The sequence below is a fragment of the Diadema setosum genome, chromosome 9, assembly GCF_964275005.1.
Source record: "Diadema setosum chromosome 9, eeDiaSeto1, whole genome shotgun sequence".
Classification (NCBI taxonomy): Eukaryota; Metazoa; Echinodermata; class Echinoidea; order Diadematoida; family Diadematidae; genus Diadema; species Diadema setosum.
The window spans coordinates 4,099,902-4,117,969 of NC_092693.1; the positions used below are offsets into that span (position 1 = coordinate 4,099,902).

At 37.7% G+C, this 18,068-nt stretch overlaps 1 protein-coding gene across 1 annotated transcript; it reads right to left on the minus strand.

Moving 5' to 3' along the window:
* Positions 1-1,583: 1,583 nt before the first annotated feature.
* Positions 1,584-17,114, minus strand: LOC140232671 (trafficking protein particle complex subunit 2-like protein). The gene is made up of 4 exons (XM_072312776.1): positions 17,034-17,114; positions 14,169-14,429; positions 5,623-5,702; positions 1,584-4,964 (listed from the first exon to the last, which is right to left on the minus strand). The coding sequence occupies exons 1-4, from the start codon at positions 17,064-17,066 to the stop codon at positions 4,922-4,924; spliced, it is 417 nt and encodes a 138-aa protein (XP_072168877.1). The 5' UTR covers positions 17,067-17,114; the 3' UTR covers positions 1,584-4,921.
* Between the last annotated feature and the right edge of the window lie 954 nt (positions 17,115-18,068).

Genomic DNA, 18,068 nt, shown 5'->3' on the forward strand with positions numbered 1-18,068 from the left:
CAGCAGTATATTTTCACAGGTTAGGATTAGATAGTGAAAATATAGTTAAAGTTTGGGAAATAGGGGAGGTTGTTGTAAGAAGCCAGAAATTTGAGGGAAATATATATGATTTTTATTCTGTTGATAAAGAGGAATATAATATTTCTTTGAAAATTTTTGAGAATGTAATTTTATTGAAAGATGTTTCATTTAGAAAGGTGTATGAACTCTTTGTTACAAATTTACAGCAATTGTATGTTTTACGAATGAAAGATGGCCAAAATGATTATTTGTTTTCGAAAAAGGAAATTACACATATATTTTTAAGACCAAGAATGACAACACTTCTAACAAAACTTAGGGAATTTCAGTATAAATTATTACATGGAGTTGTTTATACAAAGGAAAATCTTTTTGAGTTTGGTTTCGTTGCAAATAACCGGTGTTCTTTTTGTGAGCAATCGGTAGAAACATATAAACATTTATTTTGGGATTGTGTGTATGTTAAGAATTTGTGGCAGGAAGTGATAGATAGGTTTGAGATGGCAGATCTTCAAAATATAGAGTGGAGAGACGTTCATTTTGGTGTTACTGGAAGGGATCCAAAAGTAAAATTTTATAATACAATAATATTTATTTTGAAATATATTATTTTTACATCTAGGTCGGAGGGAAAAATTCCTACTTTGGAGGAAATTTGTAAAAGAATAATAAGTTTTCGGGATGAAGAAAAAGAAATTGCTATAAAAAGAAATAAGTTGGGATTACATTTGCTGAAATGGGAAAATGTTTCTGAATTTGGAAGTCGTTTTTATTAGGAAGGAAGGTGGTATCGCTTCGGGTGTGTTTTGTGTGTGGGGTGTATGTGTGTATGTGCGTTTTTGGTGTTGGTGTGTATGTGTGTTGGTGTTTGGGGTGTATGTGTGTGGTGGTTGTGGATGTATGTGTTTGGGGTTGTGGTGGGGGTGTGGGATAGGTTTGAGTGCATCGGGGTTGGTGGGGGATGGGGATTTGATTTCAATGAAATGATTTCATTCTAGTTTGTATAACGTATTTTTGTTGCTTTTTTATGTATATACCCTTGTATATATATACCCTTACATACTCGATTTATAATCGAGTTGTTATGTTGAAGAGAGATGATTGGCAGTATAAGTATACCATAGTCAAAGATACATATATATATATATGTATATATATATATGTATATATATATATATATATATATATATATATATATACATTTTTTTTTTTGTACATGTCAATACTTTCTCGTGAAGAAATGGTCAGTAGGTTTGATTTATAATCGAGTTGTTATGTTTGAAGGGAGATGATGGGCAGTATAAGTTGGTTATGGATTTGTCTTTTGAATGGCATTTGTACCGTTCTTATGTTCATGTTACACCCAGAATGGGTTGATTTATGATTAATTTGAATGAAATCAATAAAATATCATTGAAAAACAAAAAAAAGTGTGTGTGTGTGTGTGTGTGTGTGATATTATCATCAGTGTTTTCATGCAGCACCACAGATTTTTGACATCCACTCACAGCATTACAAAGTGGCAGGGAAGAAATAATGTCCATGACATCACATTACAGTCACATAAGCCATTTGAAACTCCAGAGGAAGCTTGCAGGACATATTTATTACAGATTTCACATTACACTTGATGTGCTGTGTCAAATTTTCAAGACTGCTTCTGTTGATTTGTCAATCTAGATATGAAAAGAAATATTTATTATGTATTTCTATCAGTTGTTTGTTAGAGCAAGGAGGTTTAAGAGATGGAGTTCCAACTGGCTGTAATTATTCAAACAGTTGTCACTTTTCTATTGATGTACAAAAGAATTCCACAGGTGCATCTGTGCCTTTGGTGACAGGGTTTGATGCCGCCGTCTTGCTGAGCAATCTGAAGATTCATTTTGAACATTAACTTAATGTTGGCTATATTTTGCTTGTTTATCTATTAAATGAAACGAAATCTCACTTAATGATAAAGCTCATTAAACAAAGGCCAATCCCTTCAAGAAATATGTGCAAAAGTGTAAATCAGAGCTGTATCATGTGAAAGTGTTTAAAACTGTACCCTCCCGGAAAGCCGGTTTTATCACTTTTCCACTTAATTCCTCCAAATAAAACTGATATGGAATAATCTTCGAGTATAATTCTATATCAATAGATACATCAGATTAGTGGCTGGGCACGGCCAGTCGAGTAATTTTCATTTTCATTTCATCATTTTTTGCGCAATTTCTATACGCGCATCCCCGTGTCTTTACCATTATATACCACTCATCTTTTATATATAAGTAGGGATGGCGAAAAGTAATTACCATCACAAAGACATATTTTTGTTAGAAAGTAGCTGATGATTATGCAATGAGACATGAGTCAATTGTCTTCCTATCTGCGCGGCAGATCCAGTTTGCCACATGCTTCAAATACTTTCGAGTGGCGGCATCAAACGTGACTTCAAAGGAAATACGACAGTTGTGACTCCACTCTCTTGGACCTCCTTGGTTAGAGGCATGTAAAAGCAGAGACTCCAATCCCAAGCATCTCGTGCATAAGAGATTCTCCCGCCTGTACTCACAAACTGGAGAGTATTGATCGCCAAAACATGTGCACAATACTACGTACACATATTATGTGCACATATTATGTGCACATCTACAGTAGTACATGTATACATCACTAGTGCAACGTCCCTTGTGGCTCACATCCAGGGCCCATTTGAGGCACTGGAAGCTCGTGTTATAGATGCTATCATAGCCTTATTTTTTAGTATTTATGACAAAACCAAAGTTTGGGGTAGGGGGAGGCTAAATTCTGACACGAGACACACAGTTAGAGTTGGAAAATTTAAATTCCAGCAAGGAAAAAGGAGATTTTGAGAAAATGGCCTCAGAGCAGATCAACTGCCAAAAGTTACGGAGAGTTGGAGTCTCTGTCACAAATGAATTTCATACATTATGTACAAATACATGCACATTAATGAACAATCTCTACTTGGTTGTAATAACTGGTTCAAATGGATTACAAAATACGAACCAGAAATATACAGTTGCACTGTATTATTTGTGGATGAGGAAAGGATACATTATTACATGTACTCTGCATGTCAAAGTACCATTGACTGAACCAAATACAAAATGTTAACTAGTACAGTAGTACATTCTTACCTTGCTTTGCCATCCTCTGTGATTTCTACTTCATTTTGATTCAATCAGCTCATATATATTGCTATATTCACACATATACCCTACATGTATCTCTAGTCTTGGGTCTCTTTTGTATTTACATTTTGGGCCTAGAAATGACGTCGGAATTGGAGAAATCACACATCACTGAAGGTTAGCACGAGAAAAAATTTTGGTTCGTGGATTAATATTATTATACGCAGATTTCACTATTCACGTCTGATCTCATTGCAATGGGAACTGAATACTAGTAATGTAAATCTAATAGTAAACCTTGTATGAAATGGTGACCTTCGGACTGGGGAAAGTACTTGGAGTCATGTAATTTTCCACTCCCATACAAGCCAAACATTATTTTAACACACGATATTCACTTTTTCCTCTCCAACTCATAAATGCCGTATAGCTGTAGTTTCATATTTGTGTGAGCCGACTGTTAAGACACATTCTTGTTGCATGTTAATGACTCGATACAAATCGGTACATTTTCTCTGTTTGGGCATTAAATGGACATGAAATGCATGAATTCCCCCCAAAACAACTAATGCAAATATGTTCACAAGTTCATCTCTGTGTGTTCACTTCTGTGTTTTCATAGTGGACAATACATGTAATTGACCAATACATGTAGTGGAATTATACACAACTAGCTGGTCCTCGTAGTCCATCACCAGTTATCTTTAATACCTACTTTGTTTCATGGTTGAAATCAAAGAATTACACACAAGGACACCATAGCAGACATACCAATAATACAAGTAGTTTTCATTCTGGCTTTATCCATTGGCATCACGCATCTATAATATGGCACACCAACATACACCATACCAACTGCTTCAGCTTTGCAATGGGGTGACTGGTCACATAGAGTGTGGGACTTGTGATGCAAACATGTAGACATATGTCGAGCAGCAAATTGGGGTTGTTCCGCAATCATCACGATGCAGGTTCATATTGTGAGATTAACATGCACGGCACGACTAGTCTTCTCGCAAACCGACAACACCAAATTTTTTTGGAGTGTTCACACTATGCAGGTCTGGCTGTCCTTTGTACCAGGTCTTGGTGACTGTCCTGACGGAGGTGAACACATCCCAGTATCCCACAACTTTGTGTAAGTATGGAGTAAGCTCTTCAAAGTGGTGGAGCATTGAAAAGCAAAATGCCAACATACGCATGTACCTCCCGAAGTAATCCTAGAGGAAATCCATCAATATCACTGTTTCATGTGACTCATATTGCATCAAGACAATTGCTGAGATACAGTGTAGTTGCATATGAAGATGCATCTGCCCTCGTAATGCTAAATTCTGCAGTGCAAGATAGCAATGTAGATGATGTTGGAGCAACATACTGTAAAACCAGAAATGTTTGCCTGCATTTTAATTTCACGAATTTTGCGAGAACCAAGATTCAGGAAATTAATATGCACACAAAAATATCTTGTCTACACTACATGCATTGAATGCCAGTGGCAATTCGCGAAAATTTTAAACCTTGAAAAAGGCTGTCGGCTCAAATTCGCAAAAATGTTGTGCTGCGAAAATATCTTGCTTTACAGTATCACACTGCGCAGCTACAGATGACTGGGTCATATCTCCTCCCAGAGGCATGCTGCTGATTTGTGCTTCACAGAAGTACTGTACATCTGTGGGAAATCCATCCATGTCATATTGCACAAGTTGATTCAAGTCTCTGCTAATTAGTGGATGTCATTAGCTATGCTGTCACTTCCACAGTCAGTCCTGTATCATCATTTGGGTCACTGTATTGTCAAAGGTCCTGTGGAAACGAAACAAAAACAAAAGCAACGGAAATTACTAGTTTGCAATTTTCAACACAGCAAGAGTGCTGGATGATGGGTTTGAACATTACAGCTGTACAATACTTTCTAGTTGACTGCTCATGCAGTCTTCTATAAATTACAATCTACTTGGAACATTGAGATTATTTTGCTTATATGAACATGAGGTGGGATATAATGCTAGAAATAATACTGTATACGCCATATAAATGTCTAAGTTTTCACGAATTGGGAATTCCTGACGATTTAGCGAGTGGTTAAATTCGCGACCGTGGAGTCCTATACTGAACGGAGAAGTGTACACACGTACATCACATTCACATCGGGATCAGAGTCAATATTTTCGCGTGTCCTTAATTTCGCAAATAGCACCTGACTCGCAAAATTTGTGAAAATAAAAATGTCGCAAAATATTTGGCGTATACAGTACACTTCAAACATGAAACATCTGCACATGGTCCATGAACAGAAGGACAGAATTGTGGTCAAAGGCATTATGTAATTTCCTGATGGGGCATCAAACTCTGTCTTGTGTACAATGTGGAGTTTTCATGACATAAACAGATTGTAAGTCAAACCTAGCACAACACAACTAGCAGTTAACATCTACATGTATAGCATCAATTCTACACTTACTTTGACTTGACATTCTCTCCCGGTGTGTAAAATGGGTTGCAGAGCATATCAACGTAGGCATTGTGCAAGGTTTTGAACATCTGAAGGAGGAGAAAAAGAGAGAGGTACACTGACTGTATAAAATCACAATAAATGCATGAATGTGCATCCACAGAAAATAATGACTTACATTGCATGCTTCCTAAATACATACTCTTACAAGCACCCTTGTTTATGTGCTGCACACTCCTTTGCTGATATGTTTGTGTGGTAAATAATGGAACATGTCAATAGATAGATATAACAATGTACGTCAATGCAATACAAATTAATACACTAACACATGACCATACATAACAATTATCCTGCCAATGTAAATTTTTTGTGTGCATTGATGGAAATAATGGGTCCCCACCTTGGGGAGTCTAGATTGCCTATAATGTGGCAAACATACCCCGTAGTCTGTCATACCCAGGATTTCAGCGTTGTGTAGCGCCATCTCGTGTTCATAAGATGTACAGTTACATGTCGCTATTACGGCGGCCAAATTTTAGCAATCTGGACTGTTATTCATGATGTCTAAACATAACTAGACTCGGAATTTGTCAACACTGACAAATTAGGTGATCCGATCTATTGGGAAATCAATGATTTGAGTCCTGATCCCAATAGGCATGACCATACAGGTTTCATCTGTGTTGAGGGGACATTGGCCATGTGATGTTTGGAGTCTCATGTAGAAAAGGGAGTCAGACCTGCCATCTTTGGTACCGAATTCCGTATGCACTAACGAAGATACAGAATGAAGTATATTTGACCTTTGACCCCATTTTGCACACCAAAGATGGCATCTGAGCAAAAAGTGGTTATTTTGTGAAATGATTCTTGTAACATGGTCTTTGCGTGTGCAAAATATGGGAAAGATAGAACAAGTATTCACCAAGATACAGGATGAAACACTTATGACCTTTGACCCTAATTTACATACCCATATGATCAAGTAGTGGTTATTTTATGACATGATGTACGTGACATGAACTAAACATGTGCAAAATATGGGGGTGATAGAGGCTGTTTTTCTTGAGTTATTACAAAGAAAGTTGCAGAAAGAAAGAAATATCTCAATACATCGAGGATAAGCTTTAATTTCAACCAAGTTTTTTGGCATGATCCAGACATCGTATGAAAAAACAAATGCACATTTCTGATAGCGCAAAGTCTCAGCTACAACATATTAAAATCTGGGAGAAATTCACCGAAGGGTAAGTGAGCTAGTGCTCGATAAAGACAATCATGTCAACTTTTACATCTAGAAAAATTCCCTTCCATAGAGATAACACGTCATAACGAAGATACAGAAAAAAGGTACATATGACCTTTGACCCGACTTTGCACAGACAAGATGGCATCTGAGCAAAAAGTGGTTATTTTGTGAAATGATCCTTGTAACATGGTCTTTACGTGTGCAAAACATGGGAAAGATAGGGCAAGTATTCACCAAGATACAGGATGAAATATTTATGACCTTTGACCCTAATTTACATACCCAAGATGGTGTCCGATCAAGTAGTTGTTATTTTATGAAATAATGTACGTAACATGAACTAAACATGTGCAAAATATGGGGGTGATGGGGCTGTCTTTCTTGAGTTACTGCAAAGAAAGTTGCAGAAAGGAAGTAATATCTCAGTACATCGAAGGTAAGCTTTAATTTTAACCAAATTTTTTGACGTGATGCCGACGTCGTATGAAAAAATGAAGGGTAATTGACGATAGCCCAAAGTCTCAGCTACAACATATTAAAATTTGGGAGAAATTCACCGAAGCATAAGTGAGCTAGTGCTCGATAAAGATAGTCATGTCAATTTTCATTTCCATAAAAAATGCACTCCCATAGAGATAACACGTAAACTGGTCAAATTTGACAAGATTACTTTGAATCCATTTTTACGAGGTGATGCCGTCATCCAATCAAAATGCTGTTATTATATTAATGAAAGAGCATTTAGTAAGCTACAACATACTGAAATCTGGGTCAAAATGGGCAAAGAGTAAGTGAGATACGCTCGAGTGAACTTGTAATTTGATGACGTCATTTTGAAAATTTACTCTTTTTATTTTATTAAGAAATTTGATATCTTTTGATCAATTATCCAGCATCGTCAACCCATGAAATGACATGTACAACTCATCAGCTTTCAGAATATGTAAAGAAAATGGGACGTCACCGTTCATCCTGACGAGTAAAATCGGATTTAAAATTGGCGGTTTTTTGGCATTGTTGCACTGTATATCGCCATTGACGCGCGCGCGGAATTTCAACTTTGACGGGCCCGTATGACGTCATATTGAGTCGGATTGACTTGAAACTTGGTAGACGTATTCCCTGACATTTCAGGCAGGCGATAAGTGTGAAAAAACGGGAAATTTCTATTGCATATGAGCTGTGCGTGCGTATATGCACGCGCGCGTACGCGTCCGTAAATTTTTTTCAATTTTTCAAAAAATGCTCTAAATGGTCTGAAACGTGTGCAAAAAAAATTTGAGCTCGATTTGAGCATACAAATATTTCAACGCGCGCGTACGCGCACGTTTTAAGGTATAGATGAATTTTGAGAATATGAGTAGAATGCGCTTGACTTGAAATATATGTGACGTAAATTTCATTGAAAAATTCTATTCCATTAATGAGATATGATTGAGAATGTGTTTTCATATAATGACGTCATAGTGACGTCACGGTCGACTGATCACTTTGATTTTAGTTCGATTGCCGTCTTTGGGAGACGATACATATATGGTATAAGTTTGAAATTGATAGGAAGAGGACTTTCTGAGCTAATCGATGCACAACTTTTGGGGAGAAATAAGAAGAAAAAGAAGAAGAAGAAGAAGAAGAAAGAATCCGTACAAAAACAGAAGGTGATCCGAGAGGATACTCGGATCACCTAATTACAAATACATTGTAATAACACTTACATTGTAACCATCGAAGGAATAATAGGGGAAAGATTAGGCTGGCTCATTTGATCTGTGCAAGAAGTGGTCACATGATTTCTGACCTTTTCCTACATAGATATAATTGACTATACTCGACAAAAGAGCTTTCAAAAGTTACAGGGTTTTAAGGGAATGCAAAGGAAGTGCACACACTTTAATATACTGTATCAAATGAAAGAAATTAACACATAGAAAAATGTTATATTTTTGACAATGAACAGAATTCTATTTCCAATTTACATTGAGAGAGCCAGGATCCATAATTGGGACAGAATTCATAGATTTTTTTTTTTTTGACATTAATGCTACAAAACCTTTCCACACAGAGCACTAAAAAATTGCCTTCAAGTTGACCCATTTTTTGATAGCACACAGTACGCATCAGTTGATTGCACACATTCCTGCTATCTGCTATCCTCGTCTCTGTACTACACACACACATACATTTGTACACACAGGACACACACACACACACACACACACACACACAAGAAACATTTCAAACTGAAATTGCGAAACTTTGGTATAATATTAGGCCATGGGGTGAAGCTGAAAAAGAGGCTTAGAAAATGGGTTTCGTTCCAGCAACACTGGCACTACTTTCTGAATGCGGAAATGTGATGTTTTGTACATCCTAAATATACAGTAAAAAGTTCTCCTCGAAATATCCTGCAGTTTTTGCGAAAATCCATATTTTATAAACTACGACCAGCAGCCCAATACACATATCGTAATGGGGTTGCGGATTGTAGCATTTAGGATCATGACAGGGTAGTATCGCGGACAAACGTCAACCTTAAATCGAACAAAAAATGTTCAATTTGAAGACTTACAAGTAAGGTTGAAGTATTGACAACAGGGTTCGTGCAAGGTTTGGTTCTACAAATAGTAATTTTCTGTTCGAATTGATGACTTAATATGACTAGGTCGAGAGGAATCTGGGAGAGCTACGCTGAATTGACGGTCAGCGCAGGCGCACACATCACTACGCACAAATTTCGAATCCATTGACTGGATATGATGTCTGTGTGCGCATGCGCTGGCCGTCAATTCAGTGTTGCTCTCCCAGTTTCCTCTCGACCGAGTCACATTTAGTCATCAATTTGAACAGAAAGGAACTATTTGCAGTTCAGCAAACCTTGCACGAACTCTGTTATCAATACTTCAAATTTATTAATAAGTCTTCAAATTGAAGATTTTTCCCGATTTTAAGTTGATATTTGTCCGCAATACAATATCCGTCATGATCCTGTATGCTACAGTTCACAGCCCCATGACGCTATGCGTATGGGGCTGCTGGCCGCAGTTATGCGTGTGGGGCTGCTCGCCGCAGTATAGTTCCCATAGTGTTTCTAAGCTGAAATACATATACACATTTGTAAAGCACTGCTTTTAGCCATATACCTTGAAAAAAAAATGAAGTTTTGGTTTAATAGTTGCATTATATCTCATGTTTCAGCTTTTCCTGATGCTGGCTATGCAAAGGAGGACAAGAACAAGGTGGTTCGAGACCATAATGAGAGAGAGCACTGACTAAATGCCTTATATTCTGTTCAAAGACATGTTATTAATCAAATGCCTAATCATTCAAGGCAAAAAAAAAAATTTAAAAAAATAAGAGCGTTTGTTTGTGTGTGTGTCCGTGTGCATGTGGGAGAATCTTATTGTACACACACACACACACACACCCTCACATGCACACACACATACACACACACATAGTTATGAAGATACCCAAGTGTATTACAATATTATTCTACATGCCTTGGCCATTTATCACATCAGCATCTTAAAAAAAGATTATCATAAACATGAACACACACAATGATATAATACATGTATTGATCAGTGCATTACACATACACAGGTGCATAAAAACGCTGACATATTATATACACTCACACGCACACATACTAACTCATTTACACACATGAGACATTACTATTAAACAGATCATATTGTTTATCAGTAAACATGTTTTTATTTTCTTCTTCTTCTTCTTCTTCTTCTTCTTAAGAAGCTTTAATACATTTAGATCACATAGCAATCACGTTGTTCATGAAATATTACAGTACTTTAGAAAATTTAATCTTCATAAAATTTCCTGAAGTTTTCATTGCTATCATTAGGTTGGTGGGACACTACCTCCTTTCATGTAAGATAGCTCAAAATGATAATCAGTCAAATTTTCTAGTTTTAATAAATTTCCTGGAACACTCCATGGTCAAAATATCCTTGAAAGGGTGTAAAGGTTTTGAAGAATGCCAATATATAAAATAAAGGCAATATTATAGTTTACCCATTCATGAGTGAAAATTGTTGGATTCTGTATTGGAGGCAATGTGTACCTGAAAATCTTGGAGAGAATAAAACAGGTTTGGCATTAAAAATAATGATAATATTGCAATTAACTTCCAATATCAGAGGATCTGTGCAAACCTGACTCAACTTATGCACAATTTTCATTTGGCTGGTATTAGTTTTAGCAAACTGATTTTGTACTCACACCTACATTGTACTGACCTTTCTACATGAACATTCTGTTTCAGTATTAATAATAGTTACATATCTTTTTCCCCCAGAGTGGGAGAAACAAATTTTAATCGTAGTCATTCAGTTTTATGAAAAAAACACACTTAGGAAAACATCTTTGTTCTTAGAATAATTCAACCCTAATCAAATCATAATAGTGGGCAGAAATGTTTGCTAAAGGGCGAACAATCACATACTGAGGCAAGGAGTCAAAACATGTTGCATAAACATTGGCATTCAAAATACAGGAAGCAATCTGTATTACAAAGACATTTTATCATGCACAACTTTGGTAAGATGTCAATTCTTGAACATTAATCACATTGACCAAAGCATTTGTGCATATACAGTACATTCTGTTGTTTCTGAACTTTGCACTGAAGTTCTTTGTGTATGTGTGTGAATGTTTCAGTGGTGGATATATATTGCTCCATTTTATCAAGGACAACTTATAGTAACAGGACAATGTTTTCATTCTTCAATATCAATCATATTGACCTATTTCCCTTGGCAAGTAATGAGCAGGTTGACTCTGTTGCAAATGATGCATTTTACAGGCAACACAGCTGAACCTGAAGAGCTTCCAGAAGAAAATCTTGATCTTGATGTGAGCGTCTTAGGGGAGGAAACAGATGCTCCTGCTGACGGACCAGGCTCCTCCTTCAGCTTTCGTTTCCTAGCGAGATTCAGGCGTTTGCTATCTATAAACCTCTTGTAGCACGTTTCATGGAATCCTATTTAATACAATGGAGAAATGAACAGCAATGATTAGCCATTGGATTTTGTTAGGGGGAAAAAAAGGCTAAACGCTAGGGGGAGGGGTTGAACGTTACACTCAATATATCATTAAATGTACGGTAGACTATTGACTGCCAATATTTGAATCTTGTAATTACCAATAGGCCCTAGTACTATGCCAGGTAATCAGTAACACTTCATGATCATTGTCATCATCAACTAGGTACTTCAACTTGTACTTGCAGTGCAATTACTGATTTTAAATTACATCTACAGCTTTCAGCACCTGATCACATGCAATATCAATTATCATAATTATGAATACAACTGCCTTATCATCATTAATACTAGTAATCCTTGGCCTTTCACTATCACCACCACCCACTGCTTTATAATTTGGCTCAACATAATGGTAATCATATGTTTTAGGGAGTTTAATTGTTGAAATTATGTTATTGTCATTGTTGGTTTTTTACTTAGACCTATTTATATCAAATATTAATAAGTTAATTTAATGAGATGCTAAATGTGTGTTTTGAGGGGGGATTCGCCAATTTCGGGGTGAGAGAGACAGGATGGATTTTTAATATTAATACTCCATGGCCATGATTATGAAAATATAAATTTACATGCACTTTAGACCTTTTTCAATCCAGTCCTGTGTGTCAAGATTTTTACAAAACAATATCACCGATCAGCTACATCAACCTAACCTGGGCTGTACATAGAACAACATGTATCATCAGTTCATCTAGGCTACAACGGCGCTATGTCATGCCAAGGTGAAATTCAAGATAATTTATCTAAAATGTAACAGACACGCTATCAAACGGCTAAGCTACTGCATTAGCGTCCATTATAACATACATAAGCAACGTTCATAACATAGCTAACGTTGTACTTGTACTACCGTAGTCATCATAGAGACTGCACTGCAGTGTCGACTGCTACGACTGACACTGTATGCACGTAAACTAACCTGTAAATTATCCTATGTAGGTTGCAGTCAGTCCCCCTGAGCAGCTGAGTCACTTCGTTCTGGTCTGCGATTCCACGGTCTCCCCCACTCAATTTGATCCACTCTTTGGCACACAAAATAGGTTTCGTCTATCTTAGGTTTGTCATAGCCGTGAAATTTCCAAACTTCATCGATGTTACATGCATAATAACGCATCTTAAAAGTTTCGGCAGAGCAGACGACGTAGACGCGTTGACAGGCTCACAGGGGGCGGCCATTTTGACTCATAAACAAAAATTCTCGATTCGGATTGGATAACATACATCACATGATCGTTCGCGAATGAATATCGTACACGGCAAAGTGTACATATTCAGCTCCTCAGTGACAAAAAAGTTCACTGTTTCCCCCTAAATTACCAAAATACTGCAGGAGGGTTTGTGTCGAACTTTTTCCTGTAGCCTTTTTGGTTATTTGTTTACACGTAACTGTGGAGACATTTTAGTGCCACAGTTGTCGGAACGAAACAAGCGAAAAAACCAGCTCACCCCATGGCCTATATGGCTTTTCTGTAGAGCTGAGATCCGTAGTAGGTCCTTATGAGTACACAGCCATGAAAACTTTCATGGATGATATTAAAGGACAAGTTCACCTTCATAGACATGTGGGTTTAGTGAATGCAGCAATATTAGTAGAACACATCGGTGAGAGTTTGAGGAAAATCGGACAATCCGTTCAACAGTTATGAATTTTTGAAGTTTCTGCTCAGTCACGACTGGATAAGAAGACTACTATGGCTTGTGATGTCACATGAGTACAACGATATATATATATAAAGAAAGAATAAAGAAAATTCAAGATATTTCCATTTTTCTCGCATAACGAAAGAACACTCAACTTCTCTCTTTCAGAAGGCAGGGGAAATAATATTTCCCTTAATAAACATCAGTAACAAGTCAAAGAAATGTGCACTTTATTCAGAAAGTAAAGTTTTGTGAACTTCTCTTTTTATTTTCCTTATATCGTTGTACGCATGTGACATCATACACTGTAGTAGTCTTCTCATCCAGCAGTGACTGCGCAGATACTTCAAAAATTCATAACTTTTGAACGGATTGTCTGATTTTCCTCAAACTTTCACTGATGTGTGCTACTAATATTGCTACATTCTCTCAATCCTCATGTATATGAAGGTGGACTTGTCCTTTAAAAACATATGGCAATTAATTTCAAAATATAACTTTCTGATGAGATAAAAATAAGTACAGGCAGACTCACTCCAGGCAAGAAACACACTAGATAATTGACCAGGTTATGATAAAATTAAATCATAACATACATTCCTGATTTCGTTGTCCCTGAGCTGAGTGTTGGAGGACTCCACTACAATGACAAATTTGACCTTGGTATTGGTGACATAGCCATAGACTTTGTAGTCCTCGGTAGGGTACAGAAGGCCAAGGTACAACTCTCGCAGGTCATTGGTGCTTTTGCCGACGGAAGATACCTTCTCTTCTATGACGTCCAGGCAGGTGTGCACCGTATAATGAAACTTCAACTCATTCTCCGTCGGGATCGTTCGAATGTACAGTGGATAATTCTATGAAGACGATCAGAAATGAATGAATGAATGAATGAATGAATGAATGAATTATTTTTATTACCAAATTTAAGTTCAAGTTTACAATCACAGATAATTTATACAATCATTGAGAATACAATAATAACAATACAATTAACAGGAATACAAGACATGAAAGTATAGAATCAAACTTATCAACAATATGAATATGAAAGTACAAAAATATTTACAAATTTGGTAAAAGGGTCCAACAAATAGCAACGCTAGTGGATGTTGGCCCTTGAATACAGAAGAAGAATACAATGTATATAAATTCAACAAGAAAATTATTTACATTATAAACAAGTGTATTTACACTATGTACAAGATTAACATTTTGAAATTGATAAGTGTACTTACATCACTTATATTACTAGAATTGAAGTGGATGACAATTGATGTAGAGTGAAATATCTGATCCACTTTAATGCCACCAAACTAAAAAAAAAAAAAAAAAAAAAAATGAGCCAAATGAAATCCATGTTACACTGGGTTCACATTTCCTGAATATTGATGATTTGACAAGAAGAACTTCATAACTGCTAGTGCTACATTGTAGCACAGTGTTCTGTATAATACACATACATGTAATTTTAATGTAATTTGCAATGATTTTGTGTATTACTCTGCGAAGTGTGTAAAGGTGGAGGTTAGACAGATGATGTTCAGCATGAGAAAATGTGACTTATCACAACCTGCCATGCTGCTTGTTGAGCAAATAAGGCGAGAGAACAGCTCAAAACACACCAATGTGCTTCGTTTGAGATAAATCGTATACCAGGTACTATATAATATACCAATGAGGCAACTGATGGAAATTTGTTCAGGATAAGGAGAGAGGGTGACATCTTTGGTAAAATTGAAGTTGACTTTCTAGTTCTCACAAGCCTTTGCTAAGGCACCTTGACAAGAAAGTGCATTCTTGCTCTAGATTGTGGCACCTAGAGAGATCTACCCATAGCCTACACTGAGACTACAGCAACCATAACCCCAGGGCGCTCCTTGACACAGTGGGCTGGTCGCAGTTATAGCAACCAGAAACAAACAGCAAGGTGCGTGACAAGGTTTAGAGTGATAAATCAGCATCTTGTTTGGTGGCCTCACGTCTCATTCTTGTTGCACTTTTATGAGAATAGATAATCCTAACTGCCACCAGCCCGAATGCGAAGCTCCCACAGTATAACTGTGTACAAGGAGTGCCCCGGGGTTAAGATCATGAGATAATCCTAACTGCGAAACAAAGCCCATAGCCGAACGCAATGCGCTCCCACAGTATAATCTGTGTACAAGGAGCACCCCGGGGTTAGAGATAATCCCTACTTATTATAGCCTAGTTCTATCCTATTTAAATCATTGATATTTCATAAAGGCATAACTAGAATTAACTATACACAGCCCAGTCGCTGTACGTAGACATAGCGACAAGCGTAGTACGGTAACAGCATCTGGTCGGGCTAAACTAGAATAAAGCCTTCTGCACATGTTTTGTGGAAAGAGTGTTTATTTTGTTAATGAATATATGAGCATCTTATGGTCTTATTGATTCACAGAGTCAGAGAGTTTCATAGAACAGCAAAATTGTAGAGAAATCTCGGTAGCTAACATTAGATCTGAAACGTTTGCCTAAATTTAATTGAATTCCAATTTTCTAACTTCCTTTGATACATATAGTATAGAGGGCCGAGGGTAGATTGACATAACATTAGAATATTTTCTACAAAATAATGTCCCACTACAGCAGCCCCCGCCCCCCCCCCCCCCCCCCCCTCACAATCCGGCCCCGGGGCACTCCTTGTACATAATAGATCTAGGTATGTCAAGTGTGTGCATAGTTTCATGTCCTAATACATGCGTTCGGCGTTTGAGCTGTGTTTTGCAGTTGCCCGATAACCCGGCCCCCACCCCCGACACACACACACACACACACACACACACACACACACACTTGCTTGAGCAGATCTAGAACTAGTAGATTCTACGCAAGAAAATGTATTGACCTACGAAAGCCCTTTGCTAAAATTGAACATAGACGCCGATGACAAAACTGACTCTGTCCTGCAGTTGCAGACTGCAGCGCAGGTAGACAGAAAGATCCGTCTGTCCTCCAGAGTCTTTTATTTTATTTATTTATTTATTTATTTATTTATTTATTTATTTATTTATTTATTTTTGACGTTCTCGCTGCCTCCGTAGAGGGGATCCGTGAAGCCAGACGCAGTCTCCGCGGAACATTTCCCCAACCACCAGATACAGACCGATCTTTCGGTCAACAGCGCAGGTAGCCCGACCATAGACGCCGTGCAAATCACGCCGTCGCCGTCCCGCCCCGGCTCGGCCGTGCGCAGCACGAATTGCCGTCTATTGCTGTTGCCGTTGATCTACCCCACAGACAAGACTGTGTCAAGAGCTGTGTAGGCCTACTCTACTATTCAGCTCAATTAGCTGATTAGGTACCAACGGCTTAGGTAGGGCCAGCAGGTCTTATGACAGGAACCTGCCTAACGTTACAGCTACTGTAACTTTTACATCCAGCACAGCACACACTTGACAACTACAGTATGAGAAGGAAAATGGTCAACATACCTCCTTTGCAATAACTGCAACACAAACCGCCATCACAGGATCGCCCACGACGCCCGTGACCGAATGAACGACGTAAATAAAATATTACCAATGGTTATAGTGAGCGTGCTGAGTACTTTTCATAGCAGGATCACTTGAAGGGTCATATCATGTACGAATTGGAGAGGTATTGGCAATTGAATGTGGTAGAATTTATTTCGTACTCTGCTACCGTTCGTACTCACGCCCCGTAAAAAGCGTAGCCGTGTTTGTAAATTTAGCCACCACGCACCAAAGATCTATGGTATTATATTCACACCCATGCTGCTGCATGGGGAACATACCTGCTGCATATCTACCAGTGGTGTAAGTACAGCTACAGTACCATGTGATGTACGTACGGTACGTACACACAACTTCCACTTCCACACCATGCCCCAGAGCCCCCCTCTCTCTGCCATGTGTAGCGCCAGCTGCTGGTAGCGCTGAACTTGCAAAAAGGGTCTTCACCTTCACCTTGTTGGGGGCATTTCCGACAACTTTGTCGGACAAATTTGCTCTCAACCAATCAGATGCAATGATTTGAGTAGCTTTTAACAGTTTGCCAGACGATCATAGAAAGATCTGACAAAATGCTTCATTAAATGCCCCCATGGTCTACTACTAGTATTTTTGTCTAAGCTACTGAAATCCTTGTATTGCATCGTCTGGGAGCATTTCATGAAGCGTTTTGGACGGATATTAGTATTTTTCTTACAAAATGTTGCAAGCTACTGAAACCCTTGACCGAAAGATCGGTCTGTATGATCAGGGAGGTGGATTCCACCAGATACAGAGTACATCATTTTTTTTTTTCATAGAGTTTTTATTGATCAAATTAACAAGATTACAAAAACATCACAACAAAATTCGAAATGATAAAAATACTACTAATGATAAATAATAACAAAAAATTAAGTCAAAAAATGAAGAGAATCAAAGCAAAGCAGCATAGAATAAAGTCAATAAGAATGTTGTACATATGCAATGGTACAGTCATAAACAATAATATATGTT